Source organism: Cyrtonyx montezumae, unplaced genomic scaffold (assembly GCF_038088225.1).
Source record: "Cyrtonyx montezumae isolate F1298 unplaced genomic scaffold, pur_monq_1.0 scaffold_8, whole genome shotgun sequence".
NCBI classification, from domain to species: domain Eukaryota; kingdom Metazoa; phylum Chordata; class Aves; order Galliformes; family Odontophoridae; genus Cyrtonyx; species Cyrtonyx montezumae.
The window spans coordinates 94942720-94966214 of NW_027072089.1; the positions used below are offsets into that span (position 1 = coordinate 94942720).

Sequence of the window (23495 nt, forward strand, 5' to 3'; positions counted from 1 at the left end):
TTAGCAATAAAAGAGCAATCCAGATGCAGTTCTTCCTGGTTTATTACTGAAATAAACTCATTCACACAAAGAAATTTTACATCCTGTTAACTGGAGAAGAGGGAATGCTGATAATACCAAGTCAACAGAACAGGCAAAAGGAGACATGTTTTGGATATTTCACCACAGGGGAACATTTGCATACAAACTAGGCTTAGTCTTTTAATGAGACCATAAAAATATTGAAGAGTGATAGCATGAATATATACATCCTGGCTCAGGAGCCTTCAAGAAATTCTGGTCCAAATTTGGCATCTCTGAGTATTTACACACTCGTTGGAAGAGTTTCTGAGTCAAAGTTCAGGAGGCATGAATACCGTGATCTGCAGCTGTTCAATACTTCCTTGCATGCCAAGAAGTCAAAATTAGGATGGTAATTTTGCCTCTAGTGATTATTCTGTCTTGAGCATCCACGTTCACCTGAAATCAAACAGTTTTAGGGATCACTCATAGTGGGGAAGACATCACTTGTGGCTAACAGAATGTACATGCAGTCACTCCTGTTTTCCTTTTCCTGTTCCCCTCACCCTTTACTGATCAGTAATCATACCCCTTCACATTGTGTTGAGAGAAGGAAGCTCCATTACTGACGTTGACACAGTCTTTGTATTGATTTAATAGCATCATAACATTTGCATCATAACAAAAAAAAAAAAAAAGAATTTGTTTGTTCACTAGCATTATGGCTAGATCAGGGGTGAACCTCTGAAACTAAGCTCTTGATTGTCCTGGTTTATTCTGCTTTGATCTGCATTGTAGAGTGGTCTGAGACCATACAAAAAGGGTTTGTTTAGGAAGAGATGATAAAGTACACTACGGGAGTGACCTGATGCACTTACTCTGCTACTGAGCGTTCTGTCCATGGGATCAAACCAGAGCTGGTTGAGCTGTACCAGGATAACCTTCCCTCTGAAATACATATGGTATGACTGTTGTTACCAGATCCTTAATCCAACTGTTTCATACTATAGCTGTGCCGCACCACTCTGCTTGGTAACAAAAGCGTAGCCTTTCTCCTTTTGATCTCCCTTTATAGATATCTTGTTTGAGATAGCAAATGATATTCTATTCTGAATTTTTTCCCATGGCCCAAATTGCATATTAAAATGCAATAAAAAACAGTTTATAGTAAATCCTTCAACCTTTGTTCGTGAAGTGTGCCCTGGCATTTTGCTTAAACCAAGTGGAAAACAATCAGCTCTTCAACCTCAAACTAGCATAAATATCTCCTTGGAAAAGTGTTACATGAATATTTCCTGTTCAGTTGCTAACAAGTGACTGTAGTGAAAGCATCTCTACAGAACCTGTGACACTTTAGAACATTATTCTGGCTTTTCAGTGTCAGAAAGCAATTGGAGTCAAGCAATTGTGTCAGAGTGAGTGTTGTAACTCTTCCTCTCCATTGACTGCATCAGAACTTGGGGTTGGGCTGCACATGAACTCATCAATGCTCTTTGGTCTTTAAATGCTACACAGTGGGCACCCAAAACCGTGTAGATGGTATAGCAGACATTTGTGGGTAGCCCTAAGGATATGTGTAGTAATTGCCCCTTTTTTCCTTTTTTTTTTTTTTTTTAATGTATTACTGCATGTGCCAGAACTGTCCTGCACATGAGATACTTGCAGAGAAAAATTACAAAGTATAATTAAGCAGAAACGTCATGCGCCACTAGTATTTTCATCATGTACCGTAATAAACTAAGAAATCAACTGATAGAAGAATTTCAATTATTTAAAAAATCTAAAGATAGGCGAAATACACAACATTTCCAAATCTTTGGGGAAAAAAAACAGTGATGTACAGCTTACACAGGTTACAAAATTAAGTACAGAACATATTTGTTCCCATTACAATAGCATACATTTTATTGCACACAATGTATCTACAGCATGCCTAATTTAACACCATCATTTTATCTTAGATTTCTGTTGAATGAATGAATGAACCCTGGTCTTTGGAAAATGCAGTCTTCACCACCTTGCCACACATAAAACATTCTTCCTTCAGAATCTCGATAAATCTTCCAGACTGAGAGAGACTTCAATTTGCTGAGGACAAAATAGAAGGAAACAAAACCACTTACTGGTTTTTGTGGATACCCTTCAATTTCAGCGCAGGATCAATTAAGCTGGCATCTGCAGTGTCTGTGGGTGTGTAGGCCTTTGTGTTGAGTTCCTGAGCTGAAATCAGTACTGAGTTGGTAGGATTTCTTGGTATTACAGGTAATTTCATCTCTTTTATGCTGGCTGCATAGCTGTATTAGAATTTATTAGAAAATATTTTATTACCAATGCAAAAGGATATGTGAAATGTATTTGTGATTTAATGGAATTTCAAAGTAGCAGGACTGGAGAGAAGAAACCACCGGGCTCAAATCCACCATGTATTTATTCTGGGGAAAATAATCCATCAATGAAAGGGAAGAGCTAGAAAACTTTCACTCTGCAACATCTCATACCAGTTATGAGAAATTGTACATTATTGGCTATAGACATACATATGAACTATATAATTCAGTATATTTTTGTGTTTGTATAGGAGTTGACAGGCTTTTGTAGACTCCTACACTTGCAGTATATACATGGCATGCCCAAATGCAGGCTTGGTACACAGCTCCCTCTTTTCACAATGGTTGCCTTGAGGGGATAATATATGTATTAGGAGGTTGAGCTTCCCTCTGAGTGTGCCTGTTTCTTTCCAAAATTTACCTAGCAGGAAAACCTGATGTGATCAAATTTATTTTGGTGTCTAATGCTAGGTTGCACAACTGCAGATTTCAGTGGACAACCTACTGAATTGGAATTCAAGTAATTTTCATTTTAATTTCACTTCCTAAGTGGCTGTGGTCTTGACCAGTCCACTGTCTGCCCATCTTCCATCTTGACTGTCATCTGCCTTCTATATGTAGAAGTTAAACTCTATAAAGTAGAGATGATATTCATCTTTGTTTTTGAAGCTTGTAAAGCATGTACAGGGAATATATTTATGATGTGCAGAGATAAATATAAGCTACTAACAAAATGAAGCAATCCAATTCAGATTCTGAACACCAACACATCAACACACACACACATGGGAAGTTTGTGTGGGCAGTTGCTCCTACTACTCTTACTCAATGCAAAGACATCTCAATGTCACCCGACTGAGGAGCTTTCCATCATCAATGACCACCTCCAATCCACTGTAACAAACTGCTGAATAATGAGATACTTGCATTTGTTTAACTCTCTTCGCTTTCTGAAAGCAAAAGTTATTCTTAGTACTCCATCTAGGCTAGTCATGGCTCTTAGCACTCACAGCTTTCTTACCATTGTGTCTACAGAAGAAATTCCTTGAAGTGCCTTGAATAAGAGCAAATCTGAGAGTAATGAGTTTCTAGTCATTCATGGCATCGTTCAGAAGAGCAATGAGAAATTACTTAACTTTGGATGGTGACTAGGAATCTGGAAATCTGAGATTCAATTGTTGCAACACTACTGGAGAACAAATGCAAACATTATTGGGAACATAGTTAAGGAATTACCAAATTACTAATTACATCCAAGCACTAAAATATATTTTAGTGTTTGTTACATGTTTTCATAGTTTAATTAGCTTGATTTTTACAAAATAGGAGAGGAAAAGCATTATCAAAATGCTTAATCCAAACAGAATGATCTAAAATATGTAGTTGGGACTGAGCTCTGATATGGTATTATATTTCCTGAAAAATATGTTCCTCCTACATAAACTGTTTTACTGAAATCAGTATTTTCCACTGCAGTTTCTTTTTCAGTCTGCTATTATATAACCCCGTTCCTGATATATATTCATTCAGAACACCTAGACCTAACAATCACCTCCTGATCAATACTGGTTTAAAATAGCTCAAGGTAGAAGTCATTTCACACTTGTGTATGAAAAATAACATAAAAATATTGTGTGATTTTTCTGATCTAAATATCTATATAATATTTCTTTCATCTTTTTCCTTTTATGTCTTTTCTGCTTTCCATACCCTTCCTCTTCTCTTGCTCCTGTTCATCATAGTTCACTTCTTCACAATTTGTGTGGGTCTTTTTAGAGTCCCTCCTCTCATGTTTCTGCAGCCTCTTCATGCTTTTCTTTCTTCCTTTGAAGGCTTCCTCCTTACTTCTGCTGGAGGTTTGTTACAGTGGAGCCTGGTAAGCTAACTAAGCTGCAGTTTAGTTGCTGGTTCTGCTGCTACATCAAACTTCAGCTGTCACTTTCTCTCTCCATCTCCTTTTTTCCCAGCCTGGAAAAGCAAGAAAATTAAGTTGGTCTCCTGACCTTTGAGACCTACTAATGGAAAACTCTCCTGTGCACAGTTGCTCTGTCTTTCTGTATTTTACTTCTTCTCTACCTCAATTACCTTCTCAATGCTTATCATGATTTTAAGCTCCTCAACTAACTCTTAGCTTCCATTTTCTCTCTTCCCCTCTTACAGCAGTAGCATTTTCAATGTGGACCTCCAACATACCAATGTATTACTGATTTTGCCATAATCTATGGACTGTTTGCCCTTTACCTGCACTTTGTCTTTATTTTGAAGGAGTGCTGAAGCATCTCATAAATATATGGTTCTGCTGATTTCAGCTACAGTCACCAAAGAACTTGAATAATGGTGCAATTTCTGCTTCTGGCTATAAAAATGATGAGAAGTCATAGAAAGATGAGAGATGTGGGATGAACAAAGAACACCCAGTTATGAATATCACTTATGCTGTCTTTTATAACCCTGTAAATGGAAAATGCTTGTGTGTGAAGCCAGCCTTCCAGTGTTCAGTTCATGAGGTTAGTTTAAGTCACAGTCGTGTGTCCCTTGTACCTTTGGGAAAAGACTCAGACAATGAACACTTGGAAAGTATAGTGCTGGCATCAATCAGAAATCAAATGTGAGCCTGCTCTCGACTCTGCTCTGAGGAAAAGATACGCACTGTCAGAGTCAATGCACTTCAACATCCATGATCATTTGCTATGAACCTATTTTTTGATGTCTGTCTATACATCTGGCACAAGAAGATCTAAATCATTTTCAGTGACAGGAGGAAACAGTCAAAGCTTCTCAGCATTACATGCCTCAGTCTGCAGTGCCATAAGTGTATCCAGTAAGCTGTGATATGAACTGGCTCAATCTATATTGCTGTAGTGAAATAAAATACAGACTAAATTATTCTGGTATTGCTCTCAGGGACAAAATACTTACACTCCATAACTGAGGAGATGATGTAGAGAGTTAAGGAAAGGTGAAAAAACATTCTGTAGTATTTATGGATTGTGGTAGCTATAAACTATAGACAATATCAGACTAGGCTATGAACTTGTTGCTTCATAAAAGCTAAGCAGCACTGGGTTTAGCTAACCTTAGATGGGAGATAGATAAAGGGATTGATAGAACGTGTCATTATTTTTGATAAACACTGATTCATGTTCCTGTTGCATGCTCATTTTGTAATTGTGTCACTGCTCATTGCTGTGAAATCCCATGGGACTTCATGAAAAAACAGTTACCTCTGACCTCCTGACCAAGCGTCAATTCAGATAATCATGGTGATACCTTACACACCCTGCACTTCTACCTGGAACCATTGGTTTTCACTTACAGCCTTGCGTCCCAGTTCTGTATTTCAACTTAATGTGGGCTGCTCTTTTCTCTGATTCTGATTGACAGTTCAGCTGAGGGCTTCTGGAAAGATGCGATTCCAAGGAACTGCTGGAAGTGGAACAGTGAAGGTATTGCTGTGATTTATTTATTTTTTTTTAATTCTTTAGCTGAAAGAAGAAGTCAACACTGGATGTAAGGTTGGTAGAGAAAGTGCCTGTCTCCTGAAAACAAAAAACAAAAAAACAAAAAAACAAGCAATGAATACAAACAAACAAACAAACAAAAAGACAAAATGCATCTTCTGAATATAGTATTCCCAGAATATCTTCCAAACTGTTAACTTTAAAAAGTATTAACAGTCTTCTACGCTTTCCCCCCATTTTTTGTTGAAAACTTAGAGTACCTTCATGGAAACAAATAATTAACCTGAATGCAAGAATATGACTTGAAAATCTATTGATCCTTTCTCAGTACCATTCATTGAAATGGAAAAATCATCAGAAATGGATGAAATGTGGTATTACTGAAAATGTTTTCACACAAATCACAGTGTTCCCATGGCGTGTGCTGTCAAGCTTATTACCATGTCAGGAGTATAGCAAGGTGCAGAAAGCGAATGACAAAAAGTAAACAAAGTAGTAATAATAATGGTTTTCTTAGGAGGTTTCTAGGAAAATATATAAATTTTAGCCTGTACAGAAAAGGATAAGATAACCTCAAATTATTTGAGGGTAAGAGAAGATTTTATCTGGGGAAAACTTATTTTGTAACTGTGCACATGAAAGTTTCCTTTAGAAGCAGTTTTTGCTGAACACACAAACTGATAGCAATCTAGAGCAGGTAGGCATGCAGGATTCATGCGCTAGTTCTTATCTGCTATTCTGATAACAATGCTTTGCTTTTTTTTTAATCCATTAACTGACCCAGTTAAAGATTATTGAATCTAATAGCCCCGAGATGCTATACTTAGAACGGTCTTAATTATTTAACACTTAACTCTTCTGTGGAGCATTGAAATTTGATACAATAGCTCTGAATACTGTAACAACACGTTGATGTGAGAAGCTTTCTGACTGTACTTTGGTTGTTTCTTTTGTATGATCTTAAGTAATGTTACAATTTTGTGTCAGTGTGAAGGCTGCTACTTGTCTTGGAATATTTGCCTTGTAATGAAAAATGGCAATATCCATATCATGGCAGAACTGTTTCAGTTTGTTTACCTAAATACATACATCTGAGCACAGTGAAAAATATTTAAAAGTGATTATTTAGGCTTATCAACCATGCCCGACTGTGACTACTTACACTTCAGGTCCTTGTTTGTTTGGAGGACAGCTACTGTGCAGACAAAGCAAGAGTGACTTTGCTCCCTCCATTACTTTGGGATCACTTTTCCTCCTTATTCAGAACACGATCAGACCACTGGAATCATTGTCACATTCACAGAGATTCCAGTAAGCTCTGGACTTGGGCTGACAATTATGAAAATAACCCCAAAAATACCAAATACACCAAACTGTGGTACGTCACGTGCACATGATCCAATGATCTGGACTGAGGCGACCTAGTTATTTTATACGGGCCATAATATATGATCTTGCCTAGCAGAAAAGGTTTCAATACATTTTTTTTAAAGCAAAAATAAGCAAAAATGCATCCCTAGAGTTGCTAAAAACATTTCTAAATGGATGCACCAAGTCTCAGTTAAAGCTCATGATTACACCTGTAGTGACTTCAATGCCAGTCTTAAAAACAGATGAATATGCAAAAGCATAAGCCAAGCTAAATTTAGGGATATGAGATTCATCACAAGTGTGCAATTACATCATCAATTTACTTCATCACCTTTCACCTCCTTTGTAAAGGCTGAAATTCCAAACATGTTCAACTATTTCAGCTGCATTGACTTTCCCTAAATTATATCACAGAATCACAGAATCTCCTGACTTTGAAGGGTCCCACAGGGATCATCAAATCCAACTCTTGTCTTCATGCAGACCACCCAAAATTCAAGCCCTGTATCTGAGATCATTGCCCAAAAGCTCCTTGAACTCCAGCAGCTTGGGGCTGTGATCGCTGCCCTGGTGAGCCAATTCCATGTTCTACCACTATATCAGTGAAGAACGTTTCCCTTACCCCCTGCCTGACCCAGCTCCGTGCTGTTCCCTCGAGACCTCTCATGGCCCCCAGAGAGCAGAGCTCAGTGCTGCCCCTCCGCTCTGCTTGTGAGGAGCTGTAGGCCTCCATGAGACTCTCTCATAGTTTCGTGTCCTTTTTATATTGTAGTACTCAAATTTATCATACAATTACAATTGCACCCTGCATTCAGACACCATTTCCAGACCAAGCCTTTCCTTGACAGATGAAGCACTTGATCCTGCAGAGAGAGGTGTGATTTACAAGGCTTAAAGAACATCACTGCTTTCATTAGCTTGCTGTCTAAATTCCTAAAATACAAAATAAAGCTGTAAGAACCAAATAGAAATTGCACATCTCCTGTTTATGCCGTCAGCAAAACAGTGTCTTTTTCTAGTTGGACCTACAGAGCAACCTCTGGGGGACTGCTGACACTGCAGAGCACCACCTGGGTACACAGCTACTGCCTTGCAGAAGTTGTGCTATTGAAATCATAGACCATTTGCAAGAAATGGCAACAAGCTGGGAAGAGATTGATGCTTTTTTGTGTTAACATTGCTTGGGAAACCAGAAAGGACAGAAGGGGACCACACAGGGAAGGGAAAGCAAGGTCTAGGTGAGGACTGATCCCCTTAAATACAGTTTTATTTACTTCTTAAGTTCAAACACCTGTGGCTCTGTGCAGTAGCAGCAACAAGTGCTGGTCAGTGACACCTTCTCTGGCTGCTCCAGCCACCCGGGTCTTGGGTGCCACACAGAAATTAAAATTGAGTCACATGAATCAGAAGCATCTTCTATTTCGGAGCCAGAGAAGATGGTTGAGTCCTCAGGCTCTCCTTCTCCTGATCCTCCAGGACAGGATCGGGGAACAGCCTGGGATGCTGTGGCACTATGGATACTGAAAGAAAAGGACTCTCAAACTTTTTCTGATGAGAAGGAAATCTAACATTTACCTCATTTCTTTTTTCTGAGGAGAGCAAAGCCAGTGTTGAGGTTTAACCTGGCAGGTGTTTCTGCACCATACAGTTGTTTGTTCATGCCCCTCTTCCCATAGGGATGGGGGAAAGAATTAAAAAGAAACAGCAAAGTGGGTTGAGAGAAAACTATTTATTTAGGTACAGAGAAGGAAAAGTATAATAGTTATGACTGTATAAATATACATGTATATAACAAGTGATGCACAAGCAATTTCTCCAAAGCAATGCCCATCTAGCCCCTTAAGCAGTAGAAGAGCCAGATGAACTTCAAAACTCCTTCCATGTGATGATATATGGTATGGGACATCCCTTTGGCAAGTTGAAGTCAACTGTCCTAATTCTGTTCCCTCACATTTATTTGGGCCCTTTGCTGAGAATGGCCTTGGCTCTGCACAACACTGCTTAACAGCAACTGTAAATATCCATGTGTTATCAACATTATTTTTCTCCTAGAACCAAAAATACAGCATCATACCACACACTCTGAAGAAAAATCTATCCCAGCTGAAACCAAGACATCCAGCATCTCCTCAGCCCTCAGCTTTCCACAGAAATTCTGTGACTGGTTGAAAGTTGAAATTTAAGACAATTTGGTGGGCCACCTCCCTGCTGCCACCGAGCAGCAGCCAGGCCTTGGCTGCTACTTCTGCTCCTCCACCTTATGTGAGACCCAGATATACTACTGGCCCACCTCAGCAGGAGCTTCCCTGGAACCCACAGACACCACAGCAGCAGGCTCCTTGGGTCCTCCTTACCTCATCCCATGGCCATGCTGACAGACAGCCCCATACTGCCTCACTTGCACCAACAGCTCTCACTGGGCACATGCAAGTGATGGACCACCACTCTATTGTGGGATCCACTGCAGACTATTTACTTTCTACTCAGGTACATACTGGCAAGCCCCTGACTATCTCCTTTATTCATTATGAGGCTATCTCAGGCACTGCAGTGCAAGTTGAAAGCACCGATGACGCAGCTGGAAAACAGAAAGCATGATGTAAGACAATTTGAAACACTGCCATACAAGGTTTATGTAGGAGACATACTTTTCTTGCTGTAGACCTAGCATTTAACAGTGACCAGATTTCAATGTAGTGCCTCTACAAAGTGCTTCCCAGCTCCTGAGATCCATCTTCTGAGGGATCAAGCTACCTGCCTTGCACAGCACCTGTGGGTGCTCTGGTGCAGCTGCTTTAAGTAGGAGTCTTGGTTTCCTGCTGCTGCTGCTGCTACTGCTGCTGCTGGGGTGGAGATTGAGATTGAGGAGCAGGGTGGGTATCATCTGCTACTGCTACAGCCCTCTAGCAGGTCTCAAGGCATGGGTGAGTGGGAATGTTCCCTTGGTAGGGATGTTTGTAAGAGCTATTTGGGGTATGGTGGTGTTCTTTCCTCCAGCTGATTGAGATTGCTTTCTTTTTATGGGTTGGGATTTCTGCTGATCTCCTGTCAGGAGGAAGATACTGCCAGGCCTCACTCACCACCCCTGCTAGCTGTGTGCAGTAGGTTTAGCAGTCTCTATCCTGGCCTACTTCAGAGGGGGTGGTTCTATGTAGCAGTTGCGCCTTCTGTGTCAGAGAAGCACCTATACTTCTGGTGCTAAGGAGTACAGTGGAGTGGACAAGCTTCAGGTCCTTGGTGAATCATGAGAACAGCTTCTCTATAGTAAAGACAACTCATTTCACAACCCAAATGGCTACATAGCTTGTGCAAACAGGTAGAGCTGCTATTTGCAACTCAATACAAGGGTGGCCCCATGAAGATAAGGACAACACAAGGATGTTAGTGTGGCTGTTTACAGCACAATGGATGGTCCAGAGAAGATAAGTGGAATTGCTGTCTGCAACTCAGTGAAGGAAGTCTGTGAAGATAAGAAGCATATCTGTTGGCAACATAAAGTAATCCCCTTAATATCTGGAAATTTACTTTTAGCTTTAATCCTATGACCACTGGAGTTGTCACTCACTTTGGAATTTCTGTCCATATCTTTGGAATGTAATGAATATTAATGTATTATGCCTTTAAATGTGTAGTTGTTTCTCTCTTTGGTGTGCATGTTTGGTGGAGAGGTCCCCTATGCACCCAGCGCTGTAATAAAGGGAATACCTGCTCGACATATTTCATTGGTGTGTCAAGTTACTATGTCGGATTTCTTGGCATCATTGGTTACTACTGGCTGATCAGCCTGAAGTCTCACAATCTATCCCAAGCTGATTTATTAGGAAATTCATTTCAAGTTAATTCCTGACAGAATTAGTGGTCATAGATGCACCAAATCTCAACAACAACAAAAAAACCCACCTTTATTTGATTCCTTAAATTCTAGATAAGGCCAAAAAGGATCTTTATAAAGAGAGTGTTGATGGACTGAAAATATTGTTTCTCCTGGCCTCATTTTCCTTCCTTCTCATTCTAATGAGGGAGGAAAAAAATAAAAGTTGCAACACTCTTGTTGTGTAAAACACAAAAGTTGCTTTGCGATTATCCCCCAGCAAATTTTATTCTAGTGAGCTCTAGGTGAGTATAGAAATCTCAGTGCCTGCTTCCATGGCAAGTTCAAGGCTGTGGTATTTACTAACAATGCACAGATGAGCTCACGCATAGGTAAAGTCCAACTGTTTAACAATCTTAAGGTCTGGCAGCATATCTGTATTTAGTATGGAGATTACTTGCCTATGCAGTATACCTCAACTTCTTCTTTTTTTTTCTGTCGGAAGTCTTACGGAATTAGATACCTGTATGCAAAATGTATTGAAAACTAAAACATTGTTTTCTTTCCTCCTCGTTTTGAAACATAACAGCTACGATCTTAGCAAGTTTTATATTTTTCTTCCTCCAACTTTTCTAGTTGCCTGTGTAAATACATAGCGTTATATTTAGAAAATTCTGACATATTTTTCAGGTGCTATGGCAGTTATCTCTACAAATGCTTTAATGGAGCAGTTGTATCTAAAATATCAACAAAGACAGTGGACTGAAACTCTGAAACTTGTCCATTTTTGCATGGTAAGAATCTCAGATAAGGTGAGAGAAGGGTATCTCTTATTAGAGCAGGATGCCAAGACAACTCAGTAACTGCTTGCCTTAGCAAAACAGCAACAATGGAAATTTTAAGCACCTATTAGAGCCTGGCTTCTGACTTAACAGTGATTAAAAGCACTAATTTGATACTCTAGTAGTTGTTTCTTGTGTTATTTTAACTCTTCTGAGATTAGTACTGATAGTCTGATACTCTGGTAATGAATTTCCATTCATTATCACTAGCATGTTCATAGTGTGTAAAGTCAACTTCTTATTTATAGAACTGGGAGAAAATACTATTTTTGAGAAATATCCTGATGTGCCTAAGCTGCTATTTGGATAGCAGATGTGATATACTTTGAATCAGTTCACGCTTCTTGCCTTTCCAGTGGCTGATATATATATAAGAATAATCTCTGTGAAAGGCAGCTCATCTCAAGTGCTATGAGCTTAATATAAAAACTTGTTTCCATGCTTATTTTTTAATGCTTAAAGTACTTTATTAATGCTTACATGTTCTTCTGAAATCGATGCCCTCACTTTGATAATGTTGAAAGTGTTTCAGCATTGACTGTTTTTTGTTATTTAGAGCATGAAGTATGAGGAGTTTTCAGAGAAGAACATGGAGAGTTTACTTGCCACTGCAGTTACTATTTTCAGCTAGAACTTATACCTTGACTCTAACCACGTGCACCTGTAATGCATACTGGTCTCTCTCTTTCACTCTTTTCTTCTAAAACAAACCTATGCATTTTTTTTTGGTTTATTGCTATTACTGTGGTGAAAACAGCTTATGTTAGGAGGCGTAGCATTTATTCAGCCTAGAAACAAAGGAAATGGAAAGTGGTTTTCAGCACCAAAGGTCTCCAGTATGTAATTACTGCACAGTAGAGCCTTCATGAATCCAGACTGCCCCTTTAGAGACGGCTACAATCATAGCTCACCTCTGTGCATGATAAGAAAAGATGTATGTACTGTTTTGTTGGACTATGCTTTAGAGTTTTGTAACTTACAGGCAGTGATATTCTTCTGTGGCAGTTAATTTAAAGGGTCTTTCTCTGTCTCTTGTTTTCACAAACGTGCTAGGATAAGCCACGTCGATCTCCTGTCAGTAATGCTCCAGATGGTCCGCTGCTCTCATGCATGGAGAAGTTGCAGAGGACGCTAAATGGTAACAAGCTGTCAGATATCTCAAAGTCTATTTTTTAGCATTCTTTCCCAACTCAGGCAGTTTGATGATTCTCTCTGCTGGGAATGTTCTGCATGATGGAGCCAAACGTGCAAACACAGAGGTGAATGTGTAACAAGACTTGTGACTCATCTTTGGGTTAAGCCTTCAGGCTACAGCTACTCTTGAAGTCTGAGAAGAAGCTCTACTTGTCACAGCACTCATTAATCATAGTTGTCATTAGTAACAAGAAGTCGTGCAAGAGATATTATTTTTTATTACCTAAATCACACCCCTTAGAGCAGGATTATAATGTTTCTCCTTTTCTATCACTGCAACCTAATTGAATAACATTTTCCTTTGTACAGATAAATCTTTGTTTTCTGTGATGAACAGATTGGAAACTTTATCCAAACAAAAAGGGTAAGTTTGTTATTTTTATTTATTTATTGTTATTAATTATTATTAATTATCAATTTATTTATTAATATAATTAAATAAATGCAAATGAGCAAGCATGGCCCCATGTCCAGTGAGGAAAATCAGCTGAATGGCTTATCAACTACATATTTAGCATGATGTTTTTCTGGATGTCTACTTGGAGCGGATTTAACAGGCTAATTGAAAGTGGCAGTTATAGAGGAGGTTGAGTGAAGAGAGGACATTTATATCTAGGTCCCAAAGCTGCAAACTGAGGTAAAGTTTCCAGCAAACTGACATGAGAATGTAAAGGAAAGAGAAAGGTTATATTACCTGGTTGAGTAGTTTTTAGAAGTTGAGCCAAAGAAAGATTATTTTTGAAGCATCCTTGGTGTCTTTTCCCACGAGTGAGTGAACTATACTCATTTCCTTTTTTCAAGTGACATTCAGATACACAAAAAATTGTTTCCCCTCTCTCCTTAGGCTTAACTCTCATGTTAGCCCCAGTGGGACTGCCTGCTACATAACCTCAAACATGTTTTATATAGAAGTGCAGCTTGAGAAGGATGGAAGGGTGATGGATGCAAAGCTGGCTCACCTTGGAGAGACTCCTGTGGTAAAGTTAATTTTCTCACTGTCACTTTCCTGTAGTATCCCACTTGGCTTTCAGCTACTGTGTCAGAAAGTCTTTGACTTCCTTTTGGTTTTGTCACACCTGGCAGCCTCTGTATGACACTAGATGACCCATTAGGCATCTGAATCTCTCACCTAAACTTACAACTCAGCACAGATGTTAATTACTGTAACTCTTAGTATTAACGTGAAACTCAGCTGGTGAGCCCACTTTCCAGAAGTTTCTGGTACCCTATGTAAATATAGGGTTATAAAATAGTTTCCTACCAAGATGTAGTGCAATATATGTCCTCAGTGCAAATATCTTTGAATATCTTGGAGCTGTTATCAGAGGTTGTTTTTTCTTTTTCCTTCTCTTTAAGTATATGCATTCCTGCTAATAAGGATTGGTTTTTTTCCTACAAAATTTTTACAGTATTGGCAAAATACCACTCTGCAATTCACACAGCATATTCTGCATTTGTTTGGTGTTACGAGTGAGCATTTGGACCAAGGTTAAAACAGCTAGCTGGTGCCGGCTAATTGTGTGTGGGTGGAAGCATAAACTATGATCAATAGTTTGTGCTAGTTAAATAGAATAACCTGACAGTCCAGGAAAAAAGGGATTAAAGTAATTCCAAGTTAATGTAACAGGTCAAATGCTTACTTATAGAAATCATTTGATGCTGGATAATATTACTAGTGAAAGGCATGGCCAGAGAATTTAAGCACAGTAACTGCCTATTAAAGGAAAAAAACTGGCATTACTTATTACTTATTATTATTACTTATTGTAGTCATATTGTTTTACTATCATGATGTTAGTTTAATATTTTAAATAACTAATAATTTAAAATTAATAAAGAATAATCTTATCATTATCATTGTGTTTGTCAGAAATCTTTCATATATGATAAGAAACATGAAACTGTTCTCTCCTGTTCTTCCAGGTTTGTGATGACATGGTGCAGCATCTAAGGTAAAGAACTATGTGGAGAGTCTCTTGTTGCACAGAAATGAATTCCTGAGTCTTGTTTTCCTGTAAAGAAATCAAGGCTAGAATGGTTTTAGTGTAGTAACACTGTGTGGCAACTGCTGAGTCACAGCCTGACCCTCTGATTGAGCACCTGAAAGAAAGACCTGGTCAGCCCTGGGAGCACAGGTGAAGGCAATTCACCTGTGCAACCAGAAGGGGTGGAGCCTGACTCAACCCCTCTTAGACCCCATTTAAGGGCTGACTGCCACAGCGGAAGAATCTCTTGTTGAAGTTGCTTTCTCTGTGGAGTCTTCTTTTGCGAGTCTCAATCCTTGGAGATGAGTGAGTGCTCTTTTTCCCTTCCTTTGTAATATCTACTTGCTTGCACAGGACCTAGTGCCGTTATACCATTATGAACACAAACGTTTTGTTGTAAAAATAATGTAAGAATCAGGAAACAGTAACAGGTGTTCTGAAAAAAAGGCTGATGCCTTTTTTTTGGATTTGATATGGGCAGCTGGTTTCAGCACTCCATGTTTGAAGGTTGGCAGTGTCGGTACTGTTATTGCCAGATTCCAATTTGTACCTTCAAAGAAAAAAATATCATTTTGAAAAGATGTTCTAGACTTTACTTATTTTCTCAAGTCATTTCATTGAAAACTGCTAAATTGCATCTGCTTCTGTGAGTGGTAGAGGGCAACATTGTACAATGGTACACTGGCTTTAGCTGCCAGCTGAACACAGTTGCTGAATGCAGCTGTTGAATACTGGTATTTTTGTTGGCTTCAGGAAAAACAAATTTGCAGTTCCAAATCAGGCCTACACCTTACAGGTCCAGTCAGAATTTCCCCACGTAATCATATCAAGATTCCATATTTACTAATAATGAACATATTTAAGAAACGGAATTCCTCTTTAAATATCTTGGCAGAACATTTGAAAATGAAGAGTAATGATTTTTTTTGCATATTTCATCTCTTTTATGAGGGCCTGTAATGCATCTTTTTTTTCCTAGTCTTCTTCCTCATAAATGAAGTTACATTTTGTTTTTAAAGGTGTAAACAGCTGTCTTGGAGCTTAAACTTGCATTTGTGTAGGTTTTTGACTCTTAGAGGTGTTAACTACCAGCAGTTTTGCTCTGAGTGATGGTAAATATTACCCATAGTGACAATGGTAACTACTTGGCAGCACTCTTATTTTTGTGAGGATATGGTATGCAGTGCAAGTATAGTGCCTAGTGTAATATTTGAGTTAGTCCTAAGGCACAGGATGGCACTATGTGTGTGCTTGTACCTGTATGCCTACTTCCCTGCTTCCCAATCAGTCCAGTTGGGAAGTCATAAATGAAGTAGAAAAAGCTTAAGTTTCTGCATGGGAACAATCTGTTCCAATACGAAAGTCCAGGCAGATTTTATTTGGTCTGTTTACACTCGTGCTTTCCAACCCTACCTGCACACAGAGTAGAGGTAAGCCTTGAGTACAGCCATCTGTGAGACTGAAGCATGGGAGAGCTTAGCAGGGTATGTGAATCCATTTAAGCAGATGAGTCACTGTCACAGCAGTGATTTTTTTTTTTTCTGATTTTTGTGAATTAATGTATCCATCAGTTGTAGGATTTGCCTCTCTCTCTGGGTGCTGTGAAATACAGTGTTAATACAATCCTTAATATTTTGATGAAAAGAACATTGTATGAGTGCACGGTGTTAGGGAGGTGTTACTGGCTGACTAGCTTTATTATCATGTCAGGGAGAGTGCTTGCAGCTGATGAGCTACATCTTGAGCTGTCAGATTTGTGTATCATGCACATTTATTCCTTTCAGTAATGTATATTTAAACAGTGTCAGCTATTAATTACATTGTTTTTTGCAACAGACCCAAGGATTTGCGTTTCCTGGTATCTTTTAAGAAAACTCAAAAGCAGTACAGTTATGTGCCGGATCCGATAAGAAGGGAGCCTATGTCACTGTTTCCGATGATACCTTTTTAACAAGTTAGGTACAAAAAACTCACTTAATGAGATGGATAGTAATTGGTTTTTCTATTGTTAGGATGAAGAATTATGATGCATTTGGGAAGGTTCTAGAAGACCTGTCAAATCTGTATCAAATCCCAGGAAACAGGTTGTAACTAGTTTTTACATGCTAGACTTAAATTCTATAGTCTAGCTTCTGTGTACTGATAAAAAACAATAATGAATCTTCTTTCTCTCACAGTGAAATGAAAGCTAAGGGTTACCTTGCACTGCAGTCCCTTGAAAAAGATCTTTATGCAATGTCTCTTCTAGACAGGTAACTACTTCCTTCCTTTCCCTTTACTTCTGCTCCTGCCCCAGCATTTCACTAAGAAACAAGGCAACTGATCCAATTATAGAGCAGGATGTGGAAAGCTAATGCTTTTTCTCCCACTTGTGGTTTGCCAGCCTCAGGCACACCAAACAAGATGATCTGCTGAACTCCTGAGCTTTATCTCAGAGGCTTGTGGTGAAACTGGTTGGCCACCCAGTCTGGGGGTGTGTGTGCATGTGTAAGCAACTGCTGGGAGCAGACAGCACATTGTGCAGTCATCAGTCATTATTTCTAGTCATTTTTTTTAATCTCATCTATTTTGGAAGCAGTAGAATATATCTTTGGTAGTCCTGCTTTTTTGGGTACCTCATTCTTTTTCTCTTCAAGTTTTAACGAGGAGAGTGGGTGCAATATCTTTCCCTCCATCCTTCCTTTTCTCATTTCTCCTTTTGAGGAGTATGCTTTTGGATGGATGTGAACAGATTTCCCTAAACCTTCTGGTAACTGAACAATTATTTTTTTTTCCTTTCCTTTCAGAAAAGCAGAGTTAAGGGCAATGCTTTTCTTCTTGATACTACATCCTTGCTGATCATAGATTTCTCAGTAAATGTTGCTTCAGTTGAATAGACTTTGTCCCTTTTATGGAATCAATTCTGTGGAGCTTTAATACACACTTATATAATTGTATGTTTGTGTATTCAGATGCTCAATTGTATTTGAGCTTTGAGACTGGATAAATTTCATTTAGTTTATCCAGGTTATTTTTTCAGTGTTTGAACCTGTTGTGCCCATATTTTTGTCCCCCTTCAATTCTGGTAAACAACGCAACAAATTTCAACCCAAAAAAGCTGAGATATGGGGTTAAAGCTGGAAGCCCAAGTAATGTGTGAGTGGAATGACAGTATTTTGGAAGCTGCCATAACAAATGGAGACATGATTTGCTTCCAAGAAAACACTGTCTCCCTTTGATTAAGGGTGCAAATTATCCTTCACGTTAACCTCACCAGTGCTGCAACTTAGGAAACACTAATCAAGATGTTTTGAACTAGGACACAGGATGTAAACAGAGTTACTGAAGTACTTCATGGAAAAGTAGGACACCTGGTGCCAAGAACCGGAGGTGATGATGATGATTGTTTCCTTCACTAGTTTAAAAAATACTGTTATAAAAAACAAAACAATAATAATAGATAAAAAAAAAAAAAACACTGCACTGGTCTTGTTTTATTTTTTTATTTTTTAAATAGAAAAGATTCTGTTTTAAATGTATGTGTTTTATGGATTTACTGTATCTCTATTCTCTGATATTGTAGAGACATACACAAGAAGGAAAGTTAAGGAGGACAGATGGCTTACCAGCTACTGTAGCATTGACTTTGCAGCTGCCTGAAAGCAGAGCCAGCAGAACTTTGAGGTTATGTGGGGAAGCCACATCTTGAAACTAACTGTGAGATGGCAATGGCAGCAGCCCAGATAATACCAATGTTGCATAAAAGGCAAATACATTGGTTTTATGCATCATCTGTACCATCAATAGTGAGCTTCAATTGTTGGTGTGTTACAGTTCATAAAAGTACTTCTAATAAGTGCTAGCACTTTGCTGTCTCACAGCTTGATGTGAGGTTTACTTATGCAGGTATTATGAGTCCTTGTATTTCAAACTAGTTGCTAAAAGCTAGCAGTCAGCTAATTTCTTTTAAGGCATGACAGAAGGTTATTGTGCAAGGTAAAATTAATCTTTTGAAAGCTTTCTGACTTCATACATTGAGGTTTTAGCTGTTAAATACTGACTAAGAAAATGCTGTAATTAGCGATACACTCTTATGAGAATATTATCCTTTCTGCCTATCCTGTACAGTTTTTTTCCCTTTGCATCAAGATACCTAACAAATTTTCTATATTGGCGTGTATAGTGATGGGTTTTCTGGTTGTTCTTAATTTTTCAGGAACTCCTATGAACACTGAATTTTACATCTCTCCGTATCAGATTTTGGAAGCAGAACTCAATCCTGGTAAAGCTAGAAAACCAGAAATAATTATATAATGTGAAAACTTTCATCATTACCTTTTTCATTAAGTAGAAGTCATTAACAAAACTGAGAAATAAGAAATGTTACTGTGTCCCCATTTTGTGTTGAAAATTTCCTAGTGGGATATCTAGGATGTCGTTTGTTTTGCTGTCATTTCCTTTTATGTGAAACAGAAAGATTTATGTGATGCTGTTTGGCACAGTAATGATGTTCATCAGCAAACTGCTTTCTCATTTCTTGCCTATTGATGCAAATTGAAGTGAGAGCAGTATCAAACAGAACATCTACATACCAGCAGTTGTTGTTTCATGCTGGCTGGGTTGATCTATTCCATGGCATAGCCCAGCCGCTGCTGAAACCACCACTGGGTGGCTTTGGCAATTTACTGTGCATGGTCTGCACTTCTCCTTTCTGCCCAGGTCCAGTCAGTTGAGTCTGAGCTTTCCAAGATGCTACTAATCAATGTTTTGTATGCATAGGATTAATCTACACTGAAATGGGGAAAATGTTTCCTTTCTCCCCCAGGTTCTCTGGTGTGTGGAACAAAAGCAGTTGTAACTGTTGAAGGCACAGATATACTCCACAAGCTTCCTCTTTCTCCACTGCTTGTAGACTCTCAAGTGGGAGAAGATGGGTGAGGTTCTGAGTGCTTCTGAATATGGCAATGGATTTACAAATTGCTGGCATGGATCCCAGTGTAACTTGCATTTAGGCTCTGCTAGTAGAATGGATACACAGCTTGCAGAGGAAGCTCTGTGCTATCGTGTCCTTATCCCCTATAAGCTATAACTTGCACAACCTGTGGCTTTTACTGCTTTCCCAAATGAACTTTAAAATTATTATGTTCATATTTAACTGTCAACTGCACAGAGTTTATTCATGGATTTGAAGCCAGAGGAAGCCGCTGGGATATTACTTAGCATCCTACTACTCAACAAGCAATACAGTTCTAGAATAAATGAAGCATGCATTAAGGTGTATATTACCTAAACCATACAAGTAGTTTGTCATCCCACTGTGGACTCTGACATCACATCTTTTGCTACTTCAGTATGAGCCAGGAGGGAAAATCTGAAGTCCTTCTCCAAAATAAGTCAGCTTGTAGTGAGCACAAATCTTGAGCTATGGGGGAAACTGAGGAACAGGGCACACTTTTCCTTTCTGCCAGTGTTCACTTCAAACTTGTTTTAATACATATGGGTTGTAGTTGCACTTAGAATGCAAAACTTTCTTCTTGAAGAGGAGTATGGGTCATAGAAAACCACTAGAGACATAAATGTGTCTTTGTTTATATATAATTTTTGTCTTCTCTCCAGCAACCCTACTTTTTTGCCATTGACTAATGAACTCAGCATGGATTTGTCAGCTTATTTTTTGTTGAAGTTTCATCAGCCTATTCCTCTGTCCTTATCCAAAATTGAGGAGATACAGGTGCTCACAGGCATGTTACAATTGTTTTTAAGACTAAGTAATCTGTGACTGCTCATTGATTACTTGCTTTTTATTTCCATATGGTAATGCAAGTAAAAACCGAATTTGGGGTTAGAATGTCTTCTATACTATCCACTAGTATGTCACTTCTCATAGTCAAAGCAAAGTTGTTAAACACTATTTAAAGCATAAAGAGGAAAGAAGGAAGGCTAAAGTTTTTGTCTGGGCATTTTCTTTAGTTTGTAAAAACTAGCTTTCATGTACAATCATAATCTAAAAGCTAATAAAAAATGTCATCTGGTTTCAGGAATTCAGATTACTGCCTTGAAACTAGCTCCTCTGTATGAGCTGATTATTCAGTCTACCCTTAAAGAAAAATGTAGTGAAGATCTGTCTACATGCAAATCTCATTTCTTTGTGGTGAGTATGCTGCATATTTGACAGACATTGCCCTTGTGCACAGAACATACTGAAATATATTTCTCCATTAGCAAGCACACAGACTTCCCAGAAACCCAACCATATTTAAATACACTTGAGGAAATAGTTCAAATTACTTAAGAAATAATAGATTCTTTGAAGTATGTGAACTTCTCATCTGTGTTAAGGAGATACTGTATTCATGGCTGCTGAAGTCATACTAATTTGTCTTTGTGCAATCCAAATATTTACTCTTCTGAATATTGTCCAAAGCTTTATCATTAATGCCTTAGAAGGAAGTAAACTTACTGTTTGGTATGAGGAGCATGTCTAAGATTGTTGCTTTAGAGTTTTGTTGCATGTTTATCGTTGCTGTAACAAAAACAGGCTTCTTGATTAACTCTGAAAATATTTATTAGAGGGACCTGCAGGAAGAAAAGTGTAAAGCATTACAACTGTGATGTTAGTTACTATTTAGAGCCATGGGTATGGCAGATGGCTTCCTTTTTAAGTATCTTCTTCAAAAAATACTTCATTTGGAATAGAGAAAGGTGGCTATGATGCTTTGTCTCCAAATTTGTGTATGTACTAACTACAAGACAGGCTTCAAAGATCTCCTTGCTTGTAAATTTCATTCTTTGCAATTTATGGCAACAAGAGAATACTTCATTCCCTTCTATTATCAGCATCACCAAGCTCACTGCCTGTGTTCTTGGACTTTGAGGTAGTGCTACAGAAGATCGTAGTATAGAACTTAAACTGTGCTAAAATAAAGTAGTGAAGTTGTTCTCATCTATAAAACCCACAAGATAGGAAGTTCTCATTTCCATTAGGGACACATGAAAGGTTCTAACTATTCAGTAATTCTCCAAAATACTAGTACTAGATTGTTTTGCTTCTGAGTTTGAAGACTTTTCTAGAAATGAATTACTAAATAATGTTCTAACTCTGAAAAAGATGTAATAGAAATCCTTCTATTCCACAGACATACACAGAAGAGCTCTTCTATTTTCTTATCCAGCTCTTAATATAGACCCTACTAACTAACAGCACAGCCCTATTCTTAAGGTGATAGCTCCCCATTTGGTATCCTGAAATAGGCAACATAATATTTCACTTCTAATTTTGTCCTAAAATCACTGCCAGCACTACTTTGCTTCTGGGAGCAAAGATATTGATGGTTTAACATTTCTATAGCCTACAGGGTTGTTAAGAAGAATTGGTCTTGAACTCCTGAGCACTTGACTTATAGCTATAGATATTACTCTAATATGCTTTTGCAAAAGGTTCTCATTTAGCTTACATTGATAGATTCAATTTCTATTGAAATGCAAAGATATATGATGAACTTGTTGGAATTGTGCTCTACAGAAGTACCTTTGCTGTCTGATCATGCAGTTCCCTGATAATGTTGGGCCTTAATTTCATTTTTCTTTAATTCCTTGTTTTCATGTTTCAAATGTCACAGTATTTGTTGTTCAGTCTCTTCCAGATTGCCCAAAACACTGTTATTTCATAAACACGGGCTCAGAAAAATCAAATTTAGCTGGAGCCTTGGTGAGTAAAATCCCATTTACTCATCCGAAGTGCGTGCCTGCTGTAATAGAGATTCTTCGGCATCAAATGGCATATAATAGTCTTATTAGCAGCTGTGTCTCTGACAAACATGTAGATGAAGGTAAGTTGTGTGGTTGGAAGTAATGACAGAATATGAGAGAAACCAGCTTCTAAACTGGTTGTCAACAGATTTACTGCTCCCTGTCGTTACTTGCAGAGTATTTTACATGACTGAAAATCCTTAGTTCTAGCAATGTACTCTGAATATTAAAAATAAATATCTATTTTTAGAATCGCCTAGAAGGATAAAATGTTGCTAATGTAATGAGTAATTTGATTCTATTGCAACAGTATTTGTAAAATTTTGACATGTATTTCTGCCAAAAGCCCAGACTTAATGGGGAAATACCACTGAATAATAATTTTATTTTTAGATTCAGAACTGCTTTATTTTGAAGTGGCACCACACAAGAACACCAGCTTTTCTGTCTTCTTCATTCACCCTATGAGAGAGAATTTAGCTTGTGGTATGTGTGGAACAACTTGTATTATCCTTTTTATTTGGCTGACAATGAGCTCGGTTTTATCAAAGGTCCTGCACTGTGCTTCTCAGTTACAAATTCTATGGGCTGCCCTCCATGGTGTGCAAACCCATGAACTATACATGTAGTATTTGTTTGCACTTCTCTTAAGTGTTCTGTATTCAGGATAAAGCAAAGTAAATTCAGATGTTTGAGTCCTTATTCTGTCTTACTCCATTTTGACCTGCAGTTAGAATTTTTCATCGCTTATTACTGATCATTAGTATATTAGGAAA

The 23495-nt window shown here is 38.3% G+C and overlaps 1 protein-coding gene across 1 annotated transcript in view; it reads left to right on the forward strand.

Moving 5' to 3' along the window:
- Positions 1 to 23495, forward strand: part of LOC136058898 (mediator of RNA polymerase II transcription subunit 1-like) — a 32837-nt gene that overhangs the window by 9105 nt on the left and 237 nt on the right. The window contains exons 3-16 of the mRNA XM_065752681.1: positions 11661 to 11764; positions 12866 to 12950; positions 13316 to 13370; positions 13851 to 13983; positions 14930 to 14958; positions 17004 to 17075; positions 17169 to 17243; positions 18290 to 18360; positions 19187 to 19252; positions 19796 to 19904; positions 20587 to 20711; positions 21009 to 21121; positions 22604 to 22799; positions 23113 to 23205. Coding sequence (XP_065608753.1) covers positions 11661 to 11764; positions 12866 to 12950; positions 13316 to 13370; positions 13851 to 13983; positions 14930 to 14958; positions 17004 to 17075; positions 17169 to 17243; positions 18290 to 18360; positions 19187 to 19252; positions 19796 to 19904; positions 20587 to 20711; positions 21009 to 21121; positions 22604 to 22799; positions 23113 to 23205 — 1326 coding nt within the window. The remainder of the gene's footprint in view (positions 1 to 11660; positions 11765 to 12865; positions 12951 to 13315; positions 13371 to 13850; positions 13984 to 14929; positions 14959 to 17003; positions 17076 to 17168; positions 17244 to 18289; positions 18361 to 19186; positions 19253 to 19795; positions 19905 to 20586; positions 20712 to 21008; positions 21122 to 22603; positions 22800 to 23112; positions 23206 to 23495) is intronic.